Source organism: Nesoenas mayeri (assembly GCF_963082525.1).
Source record: "Nesoenas mayeri genome assembly, chromosome: 4".
NCBI lineage: Eukaryota > Metazoa > Chordata > Aves > Columbiformes > Columbidae > Nesoenas > Nesoenas mayeri.
This window is the reverse complement of record NC_137540.1, coordinates 39049109-39076957: the sequence shown is the minus strand read 5'-3', so window position 1 is coordinate 39076957 and position 27849 is coordinate 39049109. Positions and strand designations below refer to the sequence as shown.

At 38.4% G+C, this 27849-nt stretch overlaps 1 protein-coding gene across 1 annotated transcript in view; it reads right to left on the bottom strand.

Moving 5' to 3' along the window:
• Positions 1-27849, bottom strand: part of GALNTL6 (polypeptide N-acetylgalactosaminyltransferase like 6) — a gene marked incomplete at its 5' end in the record, with an annotated part of 446353 nt that overhangs the window by 60187 nt on the left and 358317 nt on the right. The window contains 2 exons of the mRNA XM_080344483.1: positions 15936-16119; positions 21333-21518. Coding sequence (XP_080200609.1) covers positions 15936-16119; positions 21333-21518 — 370 coding nt within the window. The remainder of the gene's footprint in view (positions 1-15935; positions 16120-21332; positions 21519-27849) is intronic.

Genomic DNA, 27849 nt, shown 5'->3' with positions numbered 1-27849 from the left:
CTCTTCAGATTGCTTAATTCACTCAAATGCTAGAAACGGGACATTTTTTCCCTGTGTGTTGCGGTGTAGGGTTTTTTTTCCATTTCAGTGAGTTTACACGGCTCCTGGTGATGGGTCCTGTAAAGCACAGGAGGCAGCACTGAGCCAGCATTGTGACAGACTGCCCTCCAGCAGAAGCATCCTTTCCCCAGCCAGGTGGCACAAAGCTGGTCATGTTCTCCCTCTGTCTCATGGCACCACATCCTCTATCAAAGAGGGAAACTAAAGTTCTATGAAACAGTTAGTTCCTGTGAAGCCCATATTAATAATTACATTATCTTTCAGATAATAGCAAGTGGATTATTTTTTCTAATGTTTGATCCATGCTCAAAGAGAGCCTTATTCACTTCTTTCTGATTAGGTGGTTTATAAGAGCCTCCAAACACAGACTAAGTATTCTATAATATCTACTATCATCCTTTTCCCTCTTCCCCTCATCCAGAGTCATTTAACAAATCTGTCTCTTGCTTGTCCCAAAATTTAATAGCAAGTATACATAACATTGTATACCACACAAATCTTCCTCCTCACCACTCTCTAGAGCAGATTTGCAAATCACTGGGGAAATCCCTTTATCTGCAGTACCTGACAGAGCACTTCTGGGAGCATTCTGAATTTCAGGCTGCTTCTGAGACCCAGAACAGTATGTCCACCCTTTCCAGTTATATTGCACGCAGCATTTGTACCTGTAATGATGCCCCAAATCTGCAGGTTTCTGGGTGCTTGAAATCAGAATCACAGAATCACTCCAGTTTTGGAAGAACCTGGAGAAGCCACAGCCAGCACTACATCCATCTCAAACAACTATTCCCTGGCTCATCTCTTCTCCTTCTTGTTGCTGTTATCAGAGTGCATTGACCCAACCTTTGGGACAGGAAAGTGTGTCCGCAAGGTGCTCTCAGATTGATGACATCCCTTATTTCCCTTGGAGAACACCAGCTGGAGCGTCCCTGCAGCCAACTCTGACACCGCTCCTGCAGGTGAGCACAGGTAGCTAATTTGGCCTTAAGCCTGTCCTCCAGGATGTTCTACTGAGTAATCAAGCTTACTTCTGATAATGACAAAAACATAACAATTCTAACAAAACATTTGGTTTTACACCAGCATTTCTGTTTTTTCTCATTTATTTTCCATAACACTGACATTTGCATTCAGAAATCTCAGATTCAAAACGTTTTCAAAATACTTGCAGCACACTTTTCTCTGAGTATCTTTGTCAATCAAAATTGTTCCATTAATAATATTTTGAAATTTATCTTCATGGATCAGAAGTCCCATTTTCTGAGCTGTATTTGTTGTGACCAGTCAACCAAGTCACCTGGTATGATACTGCTCTCTCCTTGCTTCACTGTAAATATACAGCTGCCCATTTGCTTTCCAGGAAGGCTTGTACACAGAGAGCTGAAATTTAATTTCCATGCAGTTTTGAGATAATAAAGCTATGTATGCACCAACAGCAGACAAACTGAAAGAGGTTGTAGCTGACACTAAATATTGGTGGAATTTATTATTGTGTTATTTCCTTAAATTTATACACATGACAGCTAAGTGTCTAAAAATATTTTAGGAAATGCCAGCGACCATCTGACAAAAATATTTAGTCTCCAAAGGAAAACCCAAGTAGGTTCAACTTGGCACTGACCAAGGGACCAGCAGCAAAGCCTGTTTCTCCCATATACATCAGTCACAGCAAAGACAGAGGTTATGTATTCTGTATACCTAATAGTACATTTTGCCATAGATTAGAGATGCATTGCTAAGAAGAATAATATTTTTTAAGCTAAACCAGCCTATTTATACTGAAAGAAAACCAACTGGGAATACTCTGACTTACCATGAGACAAATATTAAAGCACTTGGATACCTTATCAAAAGCTTACCAAGCTCCCAATCCTGAAATGTCATAGCTTTTTTTAAGCAAAACAGCTCAAGCAATAAAACCAGTAGATCAAACACTAGCTAAATATTCTCATTGTTATCTTGGTGAGGACTAAATTAATTTCAATTTCCAAAAAAGGTGAGACATAGAGGAAGAACAAACAAAGCATTTAACACATGGGGAAGGGGATTGTCCTTCCATTTCTCTTAACAGTGAGACAGAGGTAGGATAGATCACATTTCAGCATTAGTTTAAGTCTACCTGTTTTTGCATATCTTGAGAGGTTTAACTTTTGCCCTGTTTTATATAATAGGAGTTTTGTTATTAACTTGACTGAGATCAGGATTACATTTTCCAGAGTTTCCCAGCCCTGCCTTGCAGGTTCCTGTGAACTACTCAAGTATTCACAAAGCAATGAACATATTATAATCAGGACATTTCATTTTTCCTATTTTTAACTATTGCTTAGTTAATGATGCTCCAGAGACACTTTGTGACTTAGCAGCAGCAATGCGGAATAATTCAGAAATAAGGAATATCAAATGTGCAGAAAGGAAAGCTGTCATGAAAATCCCCAGGGGTCTGTTTTAGGTAACAAATTTGACAGCACACCAGTCCCCAGCCCTGCCTCTGGCACTGTAGTGAGCTACTAGTGCTCCAGCTATTGTTATCAAACATAGATTTTTTAAGTCGCAACAAGAGAATCTCCAAAACAGTACATTCTTCAGACTGAAATACCTAAACTTTGATAAAGAGATTACGGACACCAAAGTTTACTTCTTCCATTACTATCATATCTCTGGAAGGATGTGTATACTGTTAACATTACTCTTACAGGGACAGAAACTGGAGAGACAAAAAAAAATGGCTCAGAAAGGCAGAATTCTCCAAAGTAAATATTAACAGACTCTGACCCACTAGCTAACACCAAGTTTATTTAAACAGATAGCAAATATACAAGACACCAAAAGTTTCAAGGTGTATTCTGAATATCAAAATCCTAGTCATCCCTGTCACACTTTCAGCTGCCCAAATTTACTTACTAAACTCTTGCTCACCAGTAATGTATACTCATCTATTGTTTTCAGAAATTTCAGAGTAATTAACTGCTATATTTTTTCCCTTTAAAGTGTGCTATTTTTTTCCATGCTATTACACATACAAATCACAATAAGAAAATTAAATCACAAGAGGAAAATTAATATGTTTACGTGAGTTTTTTTATAAAACAATATCTGTGTCTAGGTAAAGTGATGCTGCCAAAGAATTTAGAGTCAAAATAGCTTTTAACTTAGATTCACATGGATTGTCTCCCCCCAGAAACAAATAGTAGTTTAAATGTAGAGATATTAGATGCTAGTTATATCAGGAAGGATGAAATAACTCAGAACACTACTCCTCCCAACATACAGGACCTATTCAAAATACTTTTACCTTCTGACTCCAGCTTTCTGAGAACTATTCCCAGTGCCATGCTATTACTATCAACAACGTTGTTGCAAACAAGAAAGTAAACAAAAAAGCTGTGTTAATTTCAGGCTTCATTAGAAATGGAAGTGAAAAAACATCAACCCTTATTGAACAAAAATGGACTTGAGTATTGGAAAATCAACATCAAAGTTGTCAGAGAATCTTTCAAATGCATCTCACCTTGCTGCTCTCCCACACGTCTTGTGCCTATTCCCTCATCAGAACCAAGACTGGGTCATTTGAACTTTTGCAAGAATAGCTGTTCCAAATATCTGAGGTATGCAAGGTCAGATAGTTCAGGAATGGATGAAACAAGTATCAGATAAGCTTTGGAAAGGGCAAATGCAACTTTAAGATCCATTAGTTGAGCTCTTTCCAGCAGATATAGATCAATAGCACTGCTGAGGATTGCATGCAGTATGATGCTGCATACAAATCTGGCCTGCTATTTTAAAAAAAAGGATAAATGAAACTGAACATAGAGCTGGTGCCAGAACAATCAGAAGAATTGTGGATCTGGTATTTTATGAGAAGAGGCTGAAGCAGGCCATTGAAGTGAAGACTGAAACAGGATGTAATTTTTCTTCAGCAACAGACCAGAATGTATCTGACAGATCAAATATTTTTAAACCACCTGGCTGGTTAGGTGTGTTCAATTCATTTCCAGAAAGACCAGCATTTTCAAGTGATCTGAGGCATGATCTCTGCTGCTGCCAAGCTGCAGGAAGCCCTCTAGTCCTGCTGGTGTTGCAGCTATACGGTTTGAATGCCATGTCCTTCTCCTTCATTTCTGCACTTGGGGTATTTTGGATTCTCTCATGTCCAAAATGTCACAACATGCAGAAATCTACAATTTCATTTAATAAAGTTTCATAATTAACTTTCTCAATCTGAGTCAAATGAAACCATTCAAATATCAGCTATCTTGGCAACTACAGCTATTGTCTCACTAGGTAATTAATGTTTCAGCTAGTGCCTATTGTTTACAGATACAGAGCAAAGTGCCTTTCAAGCTTCTTTCAGTTATCTTCCATGTCTCTGGAAAACTTATTTTCCAGCTGGGAAATAGTTGTTTTTCCATGCAGGGAATGCTCCTATTTTGTATTATTTCTGTAACTATTTGAAGAAATTGCTCAGAGAAAAAAAAAAAGTAGAAGAAACCTACTTCATTTAGCATCTGAATTCCAGCAATGTTTAACATGGGCTTCTGTAGAAAATGATACTTAGTTCTAAGTGTCTTGTATGACTTTTTTGTAGATGCATCTAATGGGGTATCTGATCTAAACTGAATTTCTGTAAAACTAACTGTGTGTGTGTGTAAGATCTACTATTATTCAGCCCAAGCATCATGAGAAGTGCCCAAGCATTTCTAGTTTCACCATGCACTGTACTGTACTTATTCTTTCTATGATTACTAGGGAGATTGTGTGCTTAACATTCCTCACAATAGTTAAGACTTTATCAATGCTCTCTTGAGTAGGAAGCATCCTGAAGCCAGAAACTTGCTAATTAAGCAGAAATGAAGGAGATTCAGTAGAAATGCTAGTCAAAAGATTTTAAGGTACAGGTAGAGAGGCTGTGACATCCACTCCAATAGATGAATGACCCATCAAAAAGAATGAGAAAGCAACATCTCTGGAGAAAATTCAAGTATAAAAGAGCACCCAGTGCTGTAATTTTGTGTCTATTTATTCTGTGTTTTCCTCTTGCCTCTCAGGAAATGAGGGAAAGGTGTAAAAAGACAACAGAATCATGACAGATTCCGTCTGAGGCTGAGAAGATATTATATCCTGACTTGTGAGGAAAAGGAGTAGGGGACAGCTGAGATTCTGAAATATTCCATAACCACGAAGGGTTTTGCTACAGCAAAATAAAACTGTGGGTTTTGTTGTTGTTTTTTTCCTCCTGGCAGCACTGATAATCACCCTATGGTCAGCTGTTCAAGTTCTTTGCTACAACAGATTTTTCTGTTTCTTTCTAAAGAAACAATTTCTCTAGTGATATCATTCTTGTTATGCTATTAAGCCGTATTGAGTTACATATGAATAATCTTCTACAGGTCTACTGTGTACTTGGCTCTTGGATGTGCTTATGCATTCCCACTGAAAGGATCTGTGGGGGGGGTTAAATACATCTTTTTCTGATTCAAAAATCTTGTCTTATTTTCTTTATTAATATCTAGACTGCTATGCATAGCTTAACGAGTTTGACGTCAGTGGCTTCATTATACATGTGGGAAAAAAAACTTTGAACAAACATACCCTGAAAATCGTGGGTGTAAATGATTTTTACTATCATCAGAAAAGCTTTTACAAGCAAACCACTTGGATTTCATTTAAACTAGCATTCGAATGGGACTTCGCTCATCAGCCAGTAGGTGGAGATGTAAGTCCAGTAATTACTGCAGAAAGCCGCTATTTGGTACAATTGAAGGTTTGTATAATACAATTTAACTGAGGTTAGATTTCTTAATAAGCATTAGATGAGACAGATGAAATCTGTCTGCAGTTAAGGCCCATCTATCAGCCTTCCTTGCCACAGACATTCTTAAAGCCTATGGTCAGCTGTGCCAGCAGAGCTTAGGAAACTTTCATATCCAAAAAACTATTAATTAAAGTAAGAATGCAGAAGGTTAAACAGGTGATCTAAAGACATAATTTTCTAATACCTGACCATGTGTTATCAAATATTTTTAAAAAGCTTGATCATTATTTTGTTATACCACTTAAAAAAAAGAGTATATATAAAAATGTAGTTTCAGTTATCTCAATACCCACATTTTGAAAAGTTTTGAGTCCTTTCATGCCTACGTAAATTATCAGCATGTTATTACCTTCCAGTAGATATATGAATGTTCTTAAATTATTACCAGTTCCACTGAGAAAGTCACAATACTCTGTTTTGTTGTTAAACCTTTATGATTCTATTAAATTATCATTATAGGAACTCATACTGGAAATTGGTTGCAATAGTGATAATACCTTGTGATTTACAAAAATTGTAATCATGTCTCTTAACATGTCTCTTATAGAATAATAATAATATTCCTATTTAGCAGAAATGGAAATGCAAACAATTATAGTAGTATAAAATAAAGTGTAAAAAATAAGGAAATATATTTGGACATTCAGAAAAATTTCTTTACTTTGTGCTGCTTGATTAAGGTCACATGAGAACACCCCTGAAATAATAGGACCCATACGATTAAGCAATAGCAGCTAATTATATATATTGTAACTACAACTGTGGAGACAGGCAACCTATAACAAAAGTCTCTTCTTTCCTGCATGCCCTTTGAACAAGTCAGGAGCAAACAAAGATTGTGCTTTGAACAGTTTTGCTGTTTAAACTGTCATTCTGTCAAAAAAGATCAGCACCAAATGGGCTAGGCATTAAAACCTACTGCAAAGCAGCCAACTGGGGACCTGAAACATTTCCAGTGGGCTGAGAACTTCGGGGGTTTGATTTTCCTTTGGTGCTTTCTCAGAGTCTCTTCAAAACCACTACCCTGAGGTCCCCAGACAGCAGTCTGAAAACACTGCTCCAAACTACTGCCTTCCCTGCTGTCTACCTTTTCCTCGGGTACTCCAATAAGTCCTTTGCACGTTTGCAATGCTTCAAAAGGGAAAAATGTTGTTACTGTTCTCTGACTCTGCTCCTGGCTTAGCACCATCTCTTCCACCTCTAATGTGCTGCACATCCACACGTCATTTGTACTCACGGGAAAACAGGATGGTTATTTGCCCTAGCACAAAAAAAGCCAGGGAAGTTCTGCAGAATCAGCTAAACCTTCTGCTGGAGAACCAGGAGAACACACGGAGTGAGTCTCCTCTCTCCTTGCAGGTACCTCATTCTCTGTAGGGGGCAAATGGACTCATGTAATTTAATGCCTGCAGTGCCTCTCCAGCACTGAAATAACCCTGACACACCAGCTTAACAACAGAAGACATCAGAGGGGTTGATTTTCCAAATAATTCACTTGAAGAGATAGTTATATGCTGTTTTCACACGAAGGAAATATGCATCTTTAGAAATTAGCTAATTTACAAATCCTGTTCCCTAACGCAGGACACTGTCTTGGCAGATTATGGAAAACAAATGCCAACCATTTTGAGTCTCATTTGTTCCTGGTCTCTCAAAAGATATGGACAGTGTTTTATAAATAAAATAACACAGCAAAATTCGGAGTGTTTATCATAATTTTCACCTCACAGGCTGCTGGAGGCACTTGCCTTTGCCTCATGAAAAGCTTATCTTCCAGCTAGAATAACCATATTTTGGTTACTTACATAAAAAGAAAACAGATGTTAGTGTGTCTGGGGTTAATTCAAATGAGATCTTATTTCCAAGGTCCTCATCATATCAATACGTATACTGAACTCTCCTACTATTTTACACAGAATTTGTGTTAACTGTCTTTTTCTCACTTGAGTCTCTGATAAAAGCTCTGATCTATAGATAACTGCCAGGGCTCACAAGTACAGAAATGTGGACAAGACACAATGATTATCAGAGAGATGCCAAAAGTTCTGATAGCCATTACTAAAAAGCAACCACCTATAACCCAGCATCAAGATGGTAATTGCACTGAGAAAGTATCTGCAAACATTGTCTGGCATCTGATTCAGTTCAGTGCTGCATTAAAAACCTGCAAGGTGCAATTCAGCAACCCTACTTCATGGAGCTTTAAACAGGGCTTTGTGCATAACTGTATCAGTTTGGAACATGTGCCCATGAGGTCCTAGATATTGATCTCAGATCTGGAAAGGCACCTGCCATTGTGCTGTAAATCTGGTGCCATCTAAAGCGTGAGGAGGAAGACCATTGTATAAAGGCTTGTTTGGCAGGAAGCATGGCTTCCAAATCCAACACGCATTTTCCAGGGCCACAGAAGTGGTACATGCTGTATTTTTGGCTGGGAAAATGCAGGAACCACTGGATGTAGTGCTGGAAAGCCAGAAAAATTGCGTATTTTGATTTCTGGCACGAGTTGAACAGACATTCTTAAAATCAGGATTTAGAAGAGAGTGTGCTATTTGCGCAAACGACAAATAGAGTCCAAATAAGATTGCAATAGGCTGTAAACTAATTGGAGAGTAAATCAGAATTCAAAATACTGGAAAATTTGAGAAGTGAAGTAAACAAAGGCAAAAAAGATGAAATTCAAAATATTAAAGTATGAAGTATCACACTGAACTCTGGATAATGAAGATGCATCACCTCTTTGGGCATGGCACTTTAAATAGATATGAAGATAAATGCCTTGCCTTCAAAAAGGTAAAATCTGAATTACAAGAGGAGGATGATGAACACTTGACTAGACACCAGTTCTGCGGAAAATTGTATGAAGGTTACACCAGAGCACAAGCCTGGCATGAATCAACAATGTCAAGGAAATATAAACAGGAACACAGACTCCAAGACAGGCAAAGTCACCTGCTTCTCCTACTAGGCAATGAAAAGGCTTTGGGTGGTCCAGTGTCTGCTCTCAGTGTGGAAAAATCCAGGAGAGCAAAGATAATAATCAGAGATCTAGAAAACATGACTTACTAAGAGAGATGGAAAAAAAATAAGATAATTTTTTTAAAAGCAGTGAACTATTCTGACATAAGTCCCCAGGTACTTAAAAGGTCTCCTTTAAGTGCACAGTGTCCATGAAAAAATATAAAGATGTTCAAGCTGTGGCAAGAAAGTTTCTGGTTAGATATTACAAATAGGATAGTCCTGAAACACTGGCTATACTTAAATTTCTTCCTGGCCTCTTCTTTTCATGCCTTGAGCACATACTGCATTGCCAGCTTAATTTTTTCAGAGTGGAAGTCAGAAAAATCTCTTTACCTCTTGGCAAACAGGGTCCAATGTCAAGACAGCTGGATAGTCAGAATATAGACAAATAAATCAGGTGGTATGTATTGGCAGGTAAAGATGCTTCTGTGCTATGTGTAGCTGACCGCTGGTTCTGCAAAAAGTACCACAGGCATCGCAGGGGAAAGGACGAGAAGCATCATGATACTGTGGAGTATCTGGCAGACTCTGCAGAGCACGTCAGAAATGACCTGCACACCTCCCCCAACCCCAACTGCAAATACTGAACAGATGCTGAAGAGTACTATTACACTTGAGCCAATAAGCACTTATGGAACTTGTATCAACATACAGATTTGGAAGCTGCTTGATACACTGAGGGGTCTGACAAAATTAGTCATTGGTTTTAGTCTTCTTTGTCTCTTCTGTTGGAAGTAACTGTAGCACAGATAAGGGCTTTAGATAGCCATAGGTCATTCTTAAAAAAAAAAAAACACAACAACAACAAACAGAAATGGAAGAAGATGCACAGGTCACTCCCAACTTTATGCTGGTAAACACTATAAAATGTAAGAGAAGGTTTTCTGTTTCTCAGTACCAATAGGTGTCACCAAATTCTGCAAGAAAGTTCTAGAGAAAATGACTTGAAGATATAGAATTGAAAAGATAAATAATTGTTTTTAAAGGGTGATTTTGTTTTCTTCATGGAAAATTGTTCAGATATGATTTTATAATTTTGAAAGCCAAGTCACCTGTATCAATAGCATGTTGATAGTGTTAAATAGCCCACTTGTATGCAATGAACAACATATCTCTGCCTTCTTCTCGGCCAGCATTTATTTTTTATGTGAAGAAATATTAATGTCCAGAAACTACTTAGTTTTCTAATTACTGATAGTTTTGGTGACCTACTCTATAAAAATCTACCCCAGCATATAGCCATATAGCCTGTCCAGCTCTGAAGTTAATACCTGTGTGGAGTAGCAGGCTAACAGCTCTAGAAACATTAGTGTCAGCATTTTTCATTGAAAAAAAGTCTGAGATTTTTGTGGGGCCATGGGTGGACGGCAGTTTGTAAAAGCTAGTGTAATCTCCACTATTGTTATCTCCACTAACAGTCTTCTACAGACCATAGCTTGTCAAAACAATACATCAAGACCTTAAATTACACAAATTCACACTGGTTGGAGAGTGCTTCTCTGTAGAATAATGCCTTTGCATCAAACATTCCTGTAGCATGGTTCAAAACAGTAGATTATAGTCAGGCTTCAAAAAAAATAGACAATTGTTTCTGGTTGTGAGAGGTTTTATGAATATGTTTATAGGCAGAAATGAGCCATAAAAGACACACACTATAAAGCACTGGCAGCTATAGAACAGAAGTCATTGTCCAAAGCACTTTCTAAACTTCAGAAAATGATCATAAAATTGTAAAAGTACTTGTCAGATTTGAAATGCGGTCTTAGCGAAGACTTTCTTTGCACCAACATGTTGTAAAAAGGCTGTATAAATACTAAAAGTAAGGAGCTGCAGAAAAAGCGACTATTTCTGAGAGTATGTCAGATTCAAATAAGAGCATGCTAATAACAGTTTGCACAATAATAATAATATGATTCTAGATATGCAAATCAATAGAAAGTGCCAGGTAGTCCTCCAATCTAACACACAATTGGCTACATCAAGGTCATATATTACATCCAATTTTGAGATTCTGTGATGCAAGGGAAGAGAAAAATGTACCGATCACCTAATTTAATCCTTTGAGCATGTCCAAAATTCTACCAAAAAGTACATTCATAAGTCACAAATGGCCTGTTTTACTGTGAGACCTCAATCCTAATATAATCCTAACCTTCACCAGACTCACACCCAAAGTAGCCTTGTGATGGTGGAGTGATTCTATTTCTATTTTATAAATAGAAAGCTGAGTATAAGAACTAAAATGCCTCGACTAGATGATCTTTTGAGGTCCCTTCCAATACCTAACATACTGTGATCCTGTGATCACATGTTACAAAGTTGCTTCTACTTCCTTGTCTATTACAGTATTTGCCAAAGTATTGTTCTGGTCCTTTGCTGGAATTACATGATTCTTCAGCTTCATCTCCCTTCAGGGATGTCTGGAGAGAAGAGGTCTGTTGTATAATATAAAGGAAGTTTTGGAGAATTAGGAGTGGTCATATACCAAAAACCGACTAACTTTCTCAGATAGGTGCTAGAAGTTTTGGCATCCAGTAAGAGGCACAAGACTTCTCTCATCAGTTAGGATTTCCATCTAGAGTTGTAAGCCAATAGCAATGCTGTCAGGTTTCAGACACACCTTTTCCTCCCTCCTGTATCATGAAGTTACACCACCATAAAACTTCTCCGAGGAGCTGTGCAGCTCTTTCCTACCCTAATTGATCTGTGCTATATTAACCCTCTCAATTAGTTTTTGGCTTTTCTAAATAGTTTTTTTGAGTTGAATTGTTGATGTCTTCTTGTCTGGTTAAAAATACATTGCTGCTGGCTTGAATGGATGCTGATGCCTGTTTTCAGATCAGGCATGTGATAACATGAATTGATGTAATGTAAGCACTGCCAGGAAACAAAAAACAGCCATTCTTAGCAGGCTTGAGCATATCAAACCTCTGCTTTAAACTTCCACAGAGCTTTTAGCCCAGACAGGTCATTAAATCATATAAACTGACACGCTGTATATCACAGTCCATTATAGTAACAAGGTTACCCTATTAGTTTAAGTGGCAATTGCTTTGGTTAGGCAAACTCCTCCAGAGAGTAGAGTACTTGTACCACAGAAAGAAACAGCCACACAAGAGCAAGCTCTTTATATCCCAAACCTGTTATGTCCCATCAGGGCATGCTCCCAAAACTCTGCCATGACAGAGAAACAAACCAGGGAGAGATAATAAGCCAGCCAAGGTGATCCTTGCCACAAAGCAGGTAAACATCTCTCATCCTCCTTGCTTATAGGCTAGAAGAAAATTTCCCAAGTTATCTCAAATTCTGCTGAATGATCATTGACTCTGTGATCAAGGCAGTGAGCATCATCATGACATGATGATGATTTCATGATTGTCTGACAATGTCCCACAATACATCAGAACACCAATCTGCTCTGTATCATCTACACAACTCTGAATGCATCAAAGAAAAATAGCATGAAGCCCCACTCAAAATATGTTGGAGTAGTTGTACATGAATCACAAGAGTAAAATCACTACAGCCAACTATGGTGAGCTGCAAGTGTGACAGATCAGTTCAATGTGACATAACATTTCTGTTGCTTTTGTGGCACATGGAAACGGGAAATCAACACAGAGTTCAGAAATTTAGCCTCTAGATGGGAAGGCAATATTACTAGGGGTGAAGTCCAATTTCCATGCCTTTAAGGATTCAATGTATCTTGAGAAAAAGCAACATAGATATTTCAGAAAAATAGCTATTCTTAAAGGTTACCTGAAATCCATTTATGGAATAGCTGTTTAAATTTCTTAAACACTACAATGAGCACAGAGCAACATCTAATAATTCACATAGGAACTTTGATTGAAAATACATTTTATATGGCTATAGTTTGGTTCAGTGAAATGTATGAGAAACTTGGTGTGGTGAGTGACAAAATACATGTGAAAGAAAATGATAAATTTTGTAGATCAATGCAGTCTGATCCAAAAGCAGTTATAAATTTGTCAAATGACTCCCAGGTTGGTGCTTGTATATCATCTATACCTGAATGTGACACTGAGAGTGTTCTATGTTCAGTCCTAAAGTCATAAACTTCAAGTCAAATCCTGGTGTAAAGCTACTCGTGAACAACTGCAGAAGGCCTGAGAATGGGTATGGCTGTACATCAGCAAGAGCTGAGGTATGGAGTGAAGCTCCAAGCTCAGTCACAGCAAAGGGTGGAGATGTTGCCTGAGCGGCACTGCAGCTGTGTGAACAATAAACCATGCCCACACTCACAGCGCAAATAGATGAGAATGTTCAGACTCTTCACAAGAAGGGTTTTGAACTGAAAGACTGCATCCAGATACACGGCATCCAACAGGAGAGTGCCTGTCAAACACTGGCCATTGTAGACTATGGTCCAAAAAAAAAAAAGAAAGAAAGAAGGGAGAAAATCAATTCAAAAAACCACTAGCTCAGCTGGCACTGGAGATCAGTAAGCTCTGTGCTACTGTCACACCAAAAGCTTACCTGACAACACTTCAGTTTGTTGTGTAAACGCAAACACTCTGCTGATGTCTGCTGCAGCAGTATTTTGATCATGTGCAGATGGAAAGCAAATGTATCATTCAGATAATGCAATGACTGCTCTTAGACTTTCTGTCATTTGATCTGTTTTTCTGTACATTACTTCCTAAGCTGATGTGACCTTTTCTGCTTAACACACATACTGAGCTGGCATTTCAAGTGAGGGGGAAAAAACTCATCAGTGCAATTTTTGGATCACGTACCCATTATTTGCTGGTGTTTTGCTAAAAATGCTGGCAATTTTCCAGTTCATTTAAGATCAGCTCAGATCTGATGCTGTTGGCAAGAAATAAAGCTATTAAGATACCAATAGCAAAATATTTAACCTAAAAAAAACACCCCAAACAATCCAACCTTACTTCTTACTAAATAATAACATAATAATTATGGTACTGGCTGAAGTAATTTCTAGTTTTAGTGTATTTGCATCTAACGGAAAACTGTTCTGTCTCTTTAATTCTACAGAAGCTGTCTTGGTCCATTAAGTTACTGATATCTAAAATGGTTTGTAACCTTTACCATACTTGATGTAAGCAAGGTACTGCAAGCTCAAGGTGTCAACAGAGAAGGCCCTAGGAGAAAAGCAGTACTGACTTTGAAATAGAAAACAATTCCTCACCTAAGCTAAATCATACTGATCATATAAAATACTTGTACACTCTCTCCATTCTAGGCAGAAGATACTTTTGAGCAAAGATACTGTCCTGGCTCAGCCAGCCTTCAATCCTGCTACTGTGTCTGGGCACAGACATGGTGGTCCCATGGATAATGCTGCTTTTCCACCTGCATTGCTCTGACGTGGATCCCGTGATGGGGGAAACAAAGGAAGACTCTCACCGATTTGTGTAAGAACTGGGAAACCTTTCCACCTTTCTGAGGAGACAACTCGAATTACAAGAGTTGTCATATTGTCCCAGATGTTGTTCCTTGCAAATCCATTTATCTGTGTGCCCTACAAATGCAGGCAGGCCAAGGTGGGTATCAGCTGCTGCCATGCTGATCATAACAACAGTTCATGCAAAACTGCCACATCTGTTCTCTACTGCACAAAGGCTCATCTGTTCTAGAAAGTTTCCTACAAGTACCTGCTCCTCAGGCCTCTCTTGTCTTTGAGATGCAAACTACAAACTGCAAACAAACACATGCAATGGCTGATAAGCAACCCTGAGCTACACTCATAACATAAATTTTACTTACACCAACTTTGAATGCTGAAACAAGTTATACAATGTGCTAGGTGACTTCCAGTAAGTGGTAAGAAATCACATCTGCTCAGAGAACCAGAAAGACTTGTGGAAGAGCAATGGAGGCTCTAGCAGCTCCACAGTGCTGTGATTGCATTAGCTGCATCTATGTTGTGAAGTGGTCACACTGGCAGCTGATGGAAAGTACTTCATCAGCACTTACACCGAAGCCAGGTAAAGACTGATGGGCCTAGATGGAGATAAGTAAAAAGGAACAATCAGAGTAATGAAAATAAGCCCAATGAATGCTGTAATTACCCACTTCTGCCTGTGCAGAGCTGGTCATTCCCTGGATTTAAGGGTCAATTTCTGCATGAATCAGATCTGTTACTTCAAAATAGTGCAGAGTCTGGGCCAGAGAGACAGGTTTTCTATTGCTATTATTTCCAGGTTTTGTTTTGGGGATGGGAAAATGCTGAGTTTTTAAACTGCCAAAATCTGCAGCCAGGGCTACCTGAAGCATCAGTCACACTACCAGCCCTGCTGGGACACACATTGCCTGAGAGATCTGCAGCCTTCACCACCTTGAACCCTGTCTGCCTGCCTGTCATCTCTCTGCTGCTGAGGATTAATCCCAGCCGATCCTTACATGAGAATAATTAGAAGTAAAGAAAACAAGTATTTTCCTTTCTGAAGAGTAGATAATTCCTGTGATTGAGTTGGCCTATGTAAAACTGGGATAGGATGCTCATTTATTGAAAATTATTTACAAATCGGCTTGGCACTGTTCAGGTTTGACAGCCCTGTATTTAAGTCACAGCAATACATATACAGTAGTAATATCACCAGTCATAAACAAAGCACCTGCTGGCAGAATGTGGACTCAGCTACTGATGCATGTATTCAATCAAGCTCCAGCAAAAAAATCCCATTAAAGTCTGTTCAGGAAGTGTTCGGTGGAACAAACAGAATAACTCCAGTCACATTCAGTCCTTGTCCAATGCCAATACTTTCTCTTAACTGTAAGTATGTGCCTATTTCTTTATGCACAACCACTAAGACAGAAATTATGGGGCACGTTTGTTTTTTTCAGGCATAGCTTTTGAATTCTGCAACTTGTTGCCCTGATGTTTTTGCTAGTTTGGAAGTTTTATAATGCTGTACAGAAGCTTATTTTACTACCTCTCATTAGTATGAAGTGGCCCACATGGAAATTTCTGGGCTTGGATTCTTCTGCCACAGTTACCTTCTTTGCTTGTTCTGCTTTATGTTCCCACTCTTCCCCCTTCATTGCTACTTACTCAAAGGGGTCGCTGGGATCAGCCCTCTGGAGCTCTGGAGGAATTGGTATTCTTTTGTAGTACATTTCCCAGTCAAAAGCTCCTCGCATGGCATCCCCCGCCTGTGCCTCGTAGCCAAAGTGATTGTGGTCAATGACATCGATCATAGGACACACGATGGTTTTGTGGTTTAGTGCAATCTGGTCTGAAAAATGAAAGCAGAAAATAGGAAACGGCATGTCTAGTCAAGCCATCTATCATATTACTGCAAAGCAAATCCCTCAGGTTTTCTGATGTTTGAAGATTGCTCGCCTTGTTCCCTATGGCCCCCAAATAATTCCATTTTTCAAATCTGTATCAAACCTTTATCGAAAGTAGACTTAATGCAGTTGGGCAATGATTAGAAGCATTTACAGTTCTTTAAAGAGAGGCATATCCCTGTGAGACCCATAGGAGTTCAGTCATCTATGTCTTCGTCACTTTGCTACTCTGTCCCCAATCTGTCAGCTACAGAACAAGCCAGCAAGCAAAATGTAAAAATACTCCTTTAGCTGTGGGGAGTGCGTATGGCAAGCTACTGCGAGAGATTTGTGTTCCCAAATGTGAATCTCAGCCCCTGCAACCATCCAGCCCCTGCTCCTGCAGCTCTAGTGTGCATCAGCTTTGAGATCAAATGCTACAAATTACAGGCAAACTCCGACATGAGGAACAAAACAGGGCTTGTGTGCTTTCTTGTACCAATCTTTGAGATATAAAAAAGGCCCCACAGTGTTAATCTTGCTCACCTGTTTTCCAAAGAAACAAGTTGTTGGCTTTTTGTGTTTGGATTTTTTTTTCTATATTTTTTTTTTTCTTGTTTTGTTTTTCATTTAGAACTGTGACGCTAAATCAAGTTCCTGTCTCTAATATATGAGCAGGGTGTCCCCAAGTCTTTTTTGGTGAATCCTACTGCTTAATCCCATAGAGCTCCTCACAAAAAAACCCAAAACAAATAAACAAAAAAACCTCCAGCTGCAAGAATTAGGCAAAAGATTAATGGTTTTAAATTACCTGTGTTGGCATGAAAGGACTGAAAAACTATGTATGAACCCTTGAAAAACAAAACAAAATCACAAAATTCCAAGTATAATTACACTTTTTCTCCAAAGGTTAGTCTAGATTCTTTACAAAATTCAGTACATTGTAGAGCCTATAAGGAAAAGTTGATTTTGTTTTTAAGGATTATATTTCACTGGTGCTTGATAATACCCTAAAAAAAATGAGAGGGCTGAGTGTGGAACGAACACTTAGATAGGAAAGCTGGTAATACTGGTATAGTGATTAATAATACAGATTCTGCTTCCTTGCTTCTAAAGGACTGAAATTAAGGAAAAAGATTATGTTAGCAAAACATCTGTAGTTTTCATATTATTCTCAGCTGTTGCTTAGAGACTGTCAAAATGGGGGAACAATGCTGACTGCTAGTAAGAAACTACTGTGCCTGGAAGTTCAGCAGGTTTTTACATCCTTATCCTTTAATACTGAAGTAAATTTAAAGCACAGCCTCCACAAAATTCCAGGAAACTCATCTCAGACATAATGGCTGCATTACTGTTGCTATTGCCAAATATAATTACATTCACTGGTACTATGTAGTGTTATCTGTAATCATTATGTAAAGTAATTTTTACATAATCTTTTTCTTGTGATGGTCCTGCTAATAGTTATAGAGCTTATAATAATCTATCTCTGATCCTCCCCTTTGAAATTGATTGGAGAAGAGAAACTAAATGGGATCGATCTGGATGGAGCAGGTCAAAGGTAGACTCATAGTACATTAGCATCTTTCTCATGATCTTTAAAAGCCACTGCCTTTACATAGACTGAAGGATTGGAAATCTCCAAGTCACATGTAGAAACAGCCAGAGAGAATATTACTTGAGCAATACTCAAACTCATTCCTAGTCTTCCTTCCTACGACTCTGCAAGATTTTTGCAAATAAGATGATGCTTACTTGTCTGTTCTTGTGTATCTGCAGAACTTAATTCTCAGCACCAAGAATGTTTCAGAGATGATGAGGAATGAGAGGAAGATCTTGACTTTTGAAGAAACCAGGGTGTTTGTAGTTGTGTAAACCAAAAGGCAGAGTAATTAAACTTGCAGTCTCAGTGTTTCTTTCAGTATGCCTAAAATAATTCATTTTGCATACACACTTAGGCTCAAATGTAGTCCCAATACAAATGTAAGAAATGGAAAAAAGGGCTGAAGGTCTAGCTTACGTTTCACAGGAGTACTAACATCATAGCTTTACAGATGCGAACATGCTGCTGCCTTTGTCCCACCTGCTCCTAATGCAACTGTCTGAAAGTCACAGCTGAAATGCTTTACAGTTACTTTTCTATTACCTTTACTCATCATCCTCTCACAAATTCCTATGGTCTGAAAATTTCCATGTGCTATTTCAATGCACACATAATGCAGATAAAAGGAAGAACAGACAGATAAGTATCATTGTACATGTAAAAATCTTGCAGATTTGAGGGAAAGCAAGGGATCAAGAGAGAATACTGCTCAGAGCTTTCTCCTTAGCAATGTTAAGCAATATATCCATATATATTTGAATTCAGCACTTTTACTATCAAGCATAGTGTGCACATGTGACAATAAATAGAAATTTTAAATATAAGTAACTATCTCAAAAATGGAGGTTTTCTCTTTCTGATAAAGATGGACTCCTTTAATTCAAGTGCTTGTTTCAAATTGGCCTGGTTAAAGTAACAATGCTACATTGCAAATACTCTTATTCTCCTACTTAAATATGTGATTGCAAATGGTGACAACATATGAGCCACTCAGCAAGTTATCTCTCGTTAACTGAGCTGTCATAAGTACTTGTACTCTCAGTCTCTGCCCTGGCAAATAATGCATCGTACAAATGTTGTGCAGATGGACAGCTATAGCTATCAGGTGTCTTGATAACTTGCTAAGCATGATCTATTAATGATATAGTTTTAAGTCTTGGTCAGGAAAAGGTCTCTTTAGACAAACCTAGTTCTGGTAGCCTATGGCACTACTGATCTACTGTCCATCTCCCCTCCTACCACTCCCACAGCAACGTCAGCAGAAGGAAAGATGTGCCTGCATCTTTCAGCTGGTTTGCCACTCAGTTTCTTACCTGCAATAACTGTGATTTCACGCTACACCAGACTCTCATCTACAGCAGCTGGAATTCAAGTCACATCTTTCCTTCTGCTGACTTTATACTACTGAGGAATTATAACAAACAGCTGTGTTTGCCAACATTTTTACATGACTACAGCTGCCTGCTCAATGAACATCAGGGAAAACTCTCTGAGATCTGAGAGTGGCTTATCTCAGTTTAGAAACCCATTTAAACTAAAGAAATAAACTAAATAAAGCTTAAAGAAAAGAAAGAAAAACAATTTTGCACCTGTTTTTAAGAGAACAAAACAAAGTACTGTAACTAAAAACAACTATGGCTCAGCTCCATAAAGCTATTTAGATACCTAACAAGCACTGAAACAACTCAGTCCTCCTTTGGTCTAAAAAAGTGACAGTCACTTCTGAAAATTGAAGTTAGATGTCTACATAACTTTGAGAACCATCTTTAAGCAATTGCTCATGGTTTTCCCCCAGCTTGCAAGGTCTCGTTTTGAACACAAACCAAAACAAAACAACTGATTTGAAATGGCAGAAAGGACTGCCCCTCTCAGCAAAGACTGGCAGTCTTCATTCCAGAGCAGGGCTGAACTGGGCTCTTGTTGGGGATTTTTCACTACACATGGCACATACAATCAGAGCTAAAATAAGGCAGACTCAAAGCAATAAATAACCAATATATCATCTGGTTTGGTTTCCTTGAATGACATTGTCACATCCAGTGTTGAGTGAATCACAAGACAGATTTTTAGATAAATACTTGCAAAAATATATTATGAATAGTTAGGTGTCATCTGATTTGAGTACAGTAAGTATGTGCCACCTAATGCTTATGACAAGTTCTCTTATTTCTTTTGGAAAACAGGGCACATGACATCCTTAAATATATTAGCTGTGTATTCACTCTGTATTTGTCCCTCTTCATGTATCGCTCTACTTTTTCTTTCAAAAGAAAGCTTACTGATCCTGGGCTCCAGTGTTTCTCAAAGTTAATCTCTAGGTTCTCTGGCTGGTTAGCTAAGCATATTTCTTCTACAGGAAGAACAAGAAAGATCTGATTTGCTCGAGGACTAAGGAAAGCTGGGACTTGGTCCCTGATGAAGCTTTTTCTCACCTTTCCAGTTTCTGGCTTGAGGCTGAGGGTTCAATACCCAAATCCAACTTAAGTACAATTATGCATCCTTTGCGACCATTCTATTTATTTTCCAGTTTTTATAAGGTGAAACCCAGCTAGATCTATCTTATTTTCAGACGAGAAAGCAAGAAAAAGAACTGGCTTTGCAACTTGCAATTTCCCCATGTCTGAGTTAGCAAAACAGAAGGGTTACATCTCATATGCAGTAACTTAGCAAAAGATTTCAGAGGACAAGAGTGAGAATCTCTTTGAGACTTTTTCAGTAGTGGCAATGTATTATGTATAGTGGGACAAAACCAGAAAGCAGAGGAAGGGTGGCTGTAGAATACATCAGAGTGTTTAATGGCTACTTGTCAGGGCTGCCTGTGCAAAGCTTTTATAGGTGAAACCCCATCCTTCCACGTATTTACAACACGCTATTATATTTAAACAAATTTCTTTAATAGTAAATTAAGAATTTTCTTTGGTTTTGCTAGCAAAAAAGCACTCGTTTTGCAAAGCACATACACTTTGCACGCAGTCAGGTAGAAAAGGGGACATTTGTAGAAAAGGGGATGTTGTTTCCTGAAGTCAAATCCTAGACTACAACAATTGATTCTTTCCATTCCTTTGACTAATGGATCTTTGCCAGCTGCAGCTGGAATCCAGCAAAGAAGTCAATAGCAAATCATTCTTTCTGAGCTTCCTATTGTGAATGTAGTTGTTACTGGATTTAACTCTGAGGTCGGTCTTAGACACATTTACAGCAAAAGCTGTTTTAATGGAATGTGGAGGACTAGGAAGGAGTACAATACCTGCATAACAAAAGTTTTCAGGTGTATAGTAAAGGCATAGCATAATACTAGATTTAGTGGTATACTTAGTGGTAGTGATAATAAAATAAATCATAACTCTAATAGGCCAAAGTGCTCCTTCAAAATTCTAGCAGTTCTTCACTCACAAGAACCACAAAACGGAGCTGCTCGCATTTTCGCCAGGTCTCTCTCATACTGACTCTTCAGACACGGCAGCTCAAAACACTTCTATACAGTGTATGTCCTGCTTATTGTGGGACATGACTTTGATTGCTTAAGCTATGCTGTAAGCTCTAATTTTAATGACTGGTCAACACTCACACACTTACTAAGCAAGGGCGGCAGCCAATTCACGTTGACTTCGCAATGGGAATCCAGAAATGTCAAGACTTCTCCTCTAGCCAGCGAAGCTCCTAGCAGTCTGGTCCGAATGAGCCCTTCTCGTTTCTTGGTACGTACAATCCTCACTTTGGCAAAACGGACCATGTATTCCTCCAGCTTCTCTTTTAAATGTTCTAGAAAGAAGGGCAAAAAAAGCGTCAGTGGTGCCAGGCCTGGAGGAGCCAACAGAAGGACAGGTTGGCATACAACCTGCCAGCAGCTTATCTACTTCCATTTCCTGTCACTTTCAAGTCCTCCAAAATCTGCCACAAATCCTCTCTGAGACAGTTCTGAAAGTGCAAATGTTCTCTGTTTTATCACACAGAGGAAGACACTAATACTCTGGACCTTTTACTGCAGTTGCTACTGGCAACCTGCCATCCACAATATAATCATGGCCAAAACAACTGCAGGATACTCATCTATCCTCTGGTTCCTGGAGCCCAAGGCCAGATAAACATTCTGGCACGTCATTTTATAAACATTGTCCTTGCCAAGTGGGTTTCCTATATCAACTAATTATGAAGAACTATGCATAGAAAGCAATTTTTAAAAAGTGTTAAACTAGCATGACTAGATTGTTTTTGTAATGGGAAGGGAAACAGACATGAAGGAAGATCTTAATAATTGGATACCAATGTGAAGCAAATGGACAGCTGACTTCCTAATAAAATAAAGCTGCAAAAGTAGAGCAGTTTATAGATTCTCTTGTCTGCATAACCTGGCTCTATTTGTATCCCAAACCAGCACCTTTGCAAATTTTTTTATGGCTAGAAACATACACTAAGAATCTTAAAAACCTCAACAACAAAAAACACCCTACAGTTTTGCCTCTTCATAAATACATCTATAACAGAAATACTGATCTCTTTGACATAACACCTCAGCTTGTCAGACTCCTTACTTTGGAAAAATCTGATAATTTCATTTGGCAGGGAAAGAGGGAGAGAAAAATTTAGTCTCCAATAATTAAAACTGGTGATAATCCACATTTAGTGATGCCAGGGGTTGCAAGCTCAGCCTCACCCATATGGGTTTGCCAGGTCATGCTTGCTTCTTGTATCGTCATTCTTTGGGCTTGTGTGGTCAGTAAAGGCCTTGATTCAGACCTTGCATCATGAGAGATTGCAAGAAGTTTGCTATGGACTACCCAAAAGAAATACCATTTAGCAGTACCCTGGAACGTATAAGGCTGACACAGACTAAAGGCAATAAGCAAACATGTCACAGTGCAGAGTACAGAACCTTGTGTTAAAATAAGATCAAGCCCCACTGAAATAGAGCTTCCTGCATATGTACTTTCTTGTCTCTGCTCCTTTCCTTCCTGGCTGATCAACACACAAGACTTTCCAAATCTACCTTCAGATTAGGAAGGAGTAGAAGCATTACTTTGTAGTTATACGTATTTAGTGGGAGAGTATTGCATGGGATGCTTCTCTGCACTGAGGAATTCTGATGTACATTGACACAGAAGAGAGAGCAGCCTGAGACCAGGGAACATCAGCTTGCAAGGATTTCAGAACAGACTGGGGGTTTTCAAAGAAAGAAACCGAATGCTTTGGAGAGCTGCTGAATCAAAAGCGTGGCTTGTGTTCATAGTTCTACCAAGGAGAAGTATTAGATCAAGTGAGAAAGGCCAAGTCTGAGACCAAAAAAAAAGAAACAAACAGATATACATCAATTTTTGTCTTTTACTCTGTCATTGACTGTAGAATACACAGATTTAAATTCTGAAACACAGTTAATCTTCAGCTGGACTCTAATTTTAAAGGTCTTCTCCAGACTAAATGATTATATGAAACAAGAAGAAAAGCAGCATCCCTTTTTTCACCCCATTTTGGTATTTACGAACTCAATAAAAACCAACACAATACCCCAACATTCACAAGGACAGAAGATATATTATGCCTTTGAATGATGATCTTTGTGTGACCAACCATATTCACAGGACAAGGGCTGTGTGCCACTGGCTCATTTTAGGTACCAGCTGCAATTCAGTACCATGACTGAACTGATCTTAAATCAAGCCTTAGATCAGTTTGTGCCCATGTGCAAGACTGTCTAAAGCATATATTTATTGAACTGTTTTCTTGTTTTTATGAGCTCCATTAAAGCTATTCTCGTAGTACAGGAATATAGAAGAAGGGAAATAGACCTTAAAAACAAAGATACAAAGACCTTGCAGGTAATATAAGAAAGTTTGTTAGGGCTGTCAATCTGGATTTTTTCTATGTTGTATATTGTATCATCTTGTAGCCATGAAAAATGAAGCAAAGTGACAGGATATTACCTATTTCCATAGTAAATCAAACCTCATCTGCTAGGTATTGCTTCTGCTAGTCCTCAGACACCATGGAAGGTCATCTAACACTTTTCCCTCTGATCTCATCCACCCACAAGTCCTAAATTTGTTTGCACTGAATAGTGCACAGGAACCCAGCACCATGAGCAAGACCACATTGCTGCACACTGTACAGACAAACTGATAAGAAGATTCAAGCAAGCACTTAACACCTTGGCTATCGTGCAAACCTTCCATCTTCACCTGCCTCCTCTTGGAGGTAGGTTAACTAATGAGACTGGCTGATCAGAAGATCCTACTATGCAGCTCTGAATCTGGTTGTCTATCAGACATACTGCTTTACTATTCCCTGTGAGCTGGTTCTAGGCAGTTTCCCTCTTTGTATGTAAAGGCAGATACCAAGGAAGTACTTAATCTATCTGATGGAGAGAAGCAGGAACCTTATTTGGACAACCTAAGCTGTACATGGTGTCAGTAGGCTCCCTGTTGCCTGTAGAGAAAATTCAAGGCACACCTGAACTGGATCTTCACTAGTTGGGTGTCACAACTGGTGAAGTAAGGCTCTTGCAATAGACAGTTTGAATATGGCCACCACTGATGTTCAAATGAACTAATATAAATGCCCTCTTTCAATGCATTCTGATTATCACTTGTCTTGGGACGGGGGCGGGGGGGAAGAAAAAAAACAATCAGTGAAATTCAGTCTCATACAAAGGACTTAATTTCATTTTCCTTTCACATCTTGCAGTGAGCAAATTCTGAAAGCTGAGTACCTATCTCTTCAGGAAAATACTTGAGGGAAAAATCATGTAAACTGTCATATTATGATACATTCTCTTCTGTTCTTATAGCAATTACTAAATAACAAAAGAGCTGAATAATATAATTTGATTGTCATCAGTTGTAGTTGAGCTTGAACTCTACAAAATCAACGGTAGTTTGTACTGTTCTTTCATGGTTTCAGGTTCCTGGCAAACTAATGAAAAGAGGTCTATCAAATTTTAAATATTTTAGTCATTTTGGACAGAATAATACCTGAAATTCTATGGAACAAACAAGAGTTCTCTCTACCACCTTCCTCCCTCTCTCTCAGATAGTTTTTCACACATTTCAGACAGCATGTCATCTGATTTGTGAAGAACTGCATTAAAACATCAAGCACATCTTTTGATGCCAGAATCACATATCCCAAAATTGTTTTCATCTATTCAATTAGTCCTATGATTGAATAATTTTGTCATTTTCTCCTTGTCATTTGAAGAACAACTTGCAAAAAAAGAGAAGTATACAAACAAAATTTGCTGGCTTGTTCATACAGAAATCTAAATAGAACATCATTTAGATGTATATGGAAGTCATCAGGAAGAAAACAAAATTAATAAGTTTTGATTTTATACAGCTTAGGTAGACAATTGACATAGAAAGATTAGTTACCCATGCAAATCAAAGTATACAGATTAGTACATATACATAAGGTATCCAGATTTGTTAAAGCAGCTACATGTTAGTAAGTTCCTAACAATAAGTCATGACACAGTCAAACAGATGCCAGTAACAATACCTACCACATCTTCAGTTTTGAGATTTGGCCAAGATGAGATTCTGGGAATTTATTTGGGAAAAATTCTCAGGAACTACAAAAACATCTGTTTAAGTTCAATGACGAGCTCCAATATGGTCATGATAACAAAAATATCTTAAAGTGGAGGAAAAAAAAAAAAAAAACCTACACAACTTTTCAATCCATAAGTAATGATTTTTTTACCTTAAATCAATATGAAAGGTGCCTTGTATTTACCCCCGCAATGTCTTCTGGCACTATATTTCAAATCTTACTAATCTTTAAAAGCATAAACAAATACAGAGTAACAGCCAGAGAGAGCAGAACAGCAGTAGCTTTCAAGACAAATGTAGTATTTTCTATTGTTTATAGAAGTAGTAAAAACGTATCTTTCATGTTGAACCACTCATTAAAGCCACTCCCTCATTCCTCAATACACTGGTATTATCATAGGTGACAATCTTGAAAGCAAACTGGCAATTCTGCAGGACCCGCAGTCAGCAGCTGGCTCTAAAGGCTTGTTACTTAATAAAAGAACCCATGTTTGAGCCAGGCATCATGAAGACACAGATGCTCTGACAAAGATAATACTTGGGAATCTCACAGCTGAAGTGTTGCTTAAAACAGAGCAGATGAGACTTCAGAATTCTCTGTATAGGAATAATTTTGATTAACAAACGATGTAGTTGTTCATGATTACAAATATTTTTTTTTAACATTATATTTTCCCAAAAGTATCAAAATAAACTGCCCAGAGCAGTTCACGGAACTTCATAAATTTCCTTCATAGAAGATAAAACCAATTTATATTTTATTTCCTAGAGCACAATTGCATTTTGTCACAGTTCCCAATTACCGTGTTGCTAACATTCTCCAGAAGAATCATCTCACACACAAACCCCATACACATTTAGAAGCAAGTAAGCTCAAGTGCCCAAGTAAACATGTATCAATCAATGCCAAAGTAAAATTATAACACTAAAGGAATTATCTGAAAGAAATTATAATGTAGTATTTATTAATAAAATAGAAAGCAACCTGTAATAAAAAGGCCTTTAAATGTCCAGGGGACAATGCGTTCTTCCCATTTATTACCAAAGAAAACAGCTCAAGCTAACTTGCCATGACACTAAAACAGGGATGTAGGATGGTTTCATTTATATGCTGTATTGTTACATAAATTTCACTTTCAGAGATAGGCATGAGAGAGAAGCCAGTATTTAAATTCTACAGTGAGCTATAAATGGTGCACTTTGGATATAAAGAAGCCAAAGCCCCTGTCACTAGATATGGGGAGTAAATGTCTAATTTGTAATTTAAAGGAAAATACATCATTCTCTTCTTCACAGTGTTGATCAAATGAACCCATGAATCATATGTTTGATACATGCCAGGCACCTGACAGGGCAAGAGTTGGCACAGGCAGTGACAAATAAAGAATAATGCACAGGCAGGAGGCTTACAGGCTGTCAGTGCTATGACAAGTGGTGATAAAGGGAAGCATTATGCCTCTTCTAGTGACAGTCTGTAAACAAATTCTCCATTGTAAATGTTTTGCGTGGGCCTTCTCTGTCTTCGTATAAAGTCTAGAGAAGTCTTCCTGAAAGAATAGCAGAGACAATTACCTGGTCATAGTAATTATAGATCTACTCAAGCAGAGTGCCTAGTTACTTAATTTGGCATCCAGAAAGAAATCTGAGATCAAGGTTCTGCCTTTGTCAGGAAAAAAAAATAATTCTAGCAGAACCGCTACTCTTCTCTCCTGTTGGGACACATACAGGGAATATTTCATTATCACACTGCAACCTCCTGGCAACATGTGCTATGTGACAAACAATCTTCCTCCAAGGCTATTGAGAAGGTGTTAAGAGAGACTTAAAAGATTATGCGAAAGCTTGAGCTGGTCTTCAGTTGTTTGACTGCAGCGTGGACCATGAAATAGGAAGCAAGACAAAGAAAAGGAAGTATTTTGTTAAGCATCTCTTCTGGACAGACAGGCAGGTCCATTCAAAATCCACGCCTGTAACACAGCTTACTCCCTGCACCTCTGTAGCACCTCCAATTTCTACCCCAAAACACTGACAACCTCTGTTACAGTATCACTGACCTGTAAATTATCAAATAATTTACAACAGCAACAGTTTGTTAAACGCCCTGATAAACAAGCTGAACTAAATCTGCTTCTTTTTAGCTTTAATTGACTGACAAGTATGTAATTTGAGCTGTCTTGCTATTCCTAACATGAACCATACAAAAATAGTTCAAAGAAACCTCCTTACAGTAGTAGAAAACATATGCTGGCCTCTCCTATTACTTTAGCACAGGTTGTGGTTTAACCTGAGCTAATAATACAGTCATGAGAGCCACTCACTCCCTCCCTCCTGCCCAGCAGGGGAGAGAATCAAAAGGGAAGGGAGAAACTTGGATTGAGATAAACACAGTTCAATAAAATAACAAAATACTAATACACTACTAGTAATTATATATATAAAATAGAAATAAAAGATACTCAAGGCAATTCCCCACAAACTCCATCCACACCGAGCAGCCAGTCCCAGGAAGCAACACCTGGTCCCAACAGCTGATCCCAAAGAGAGAAGAA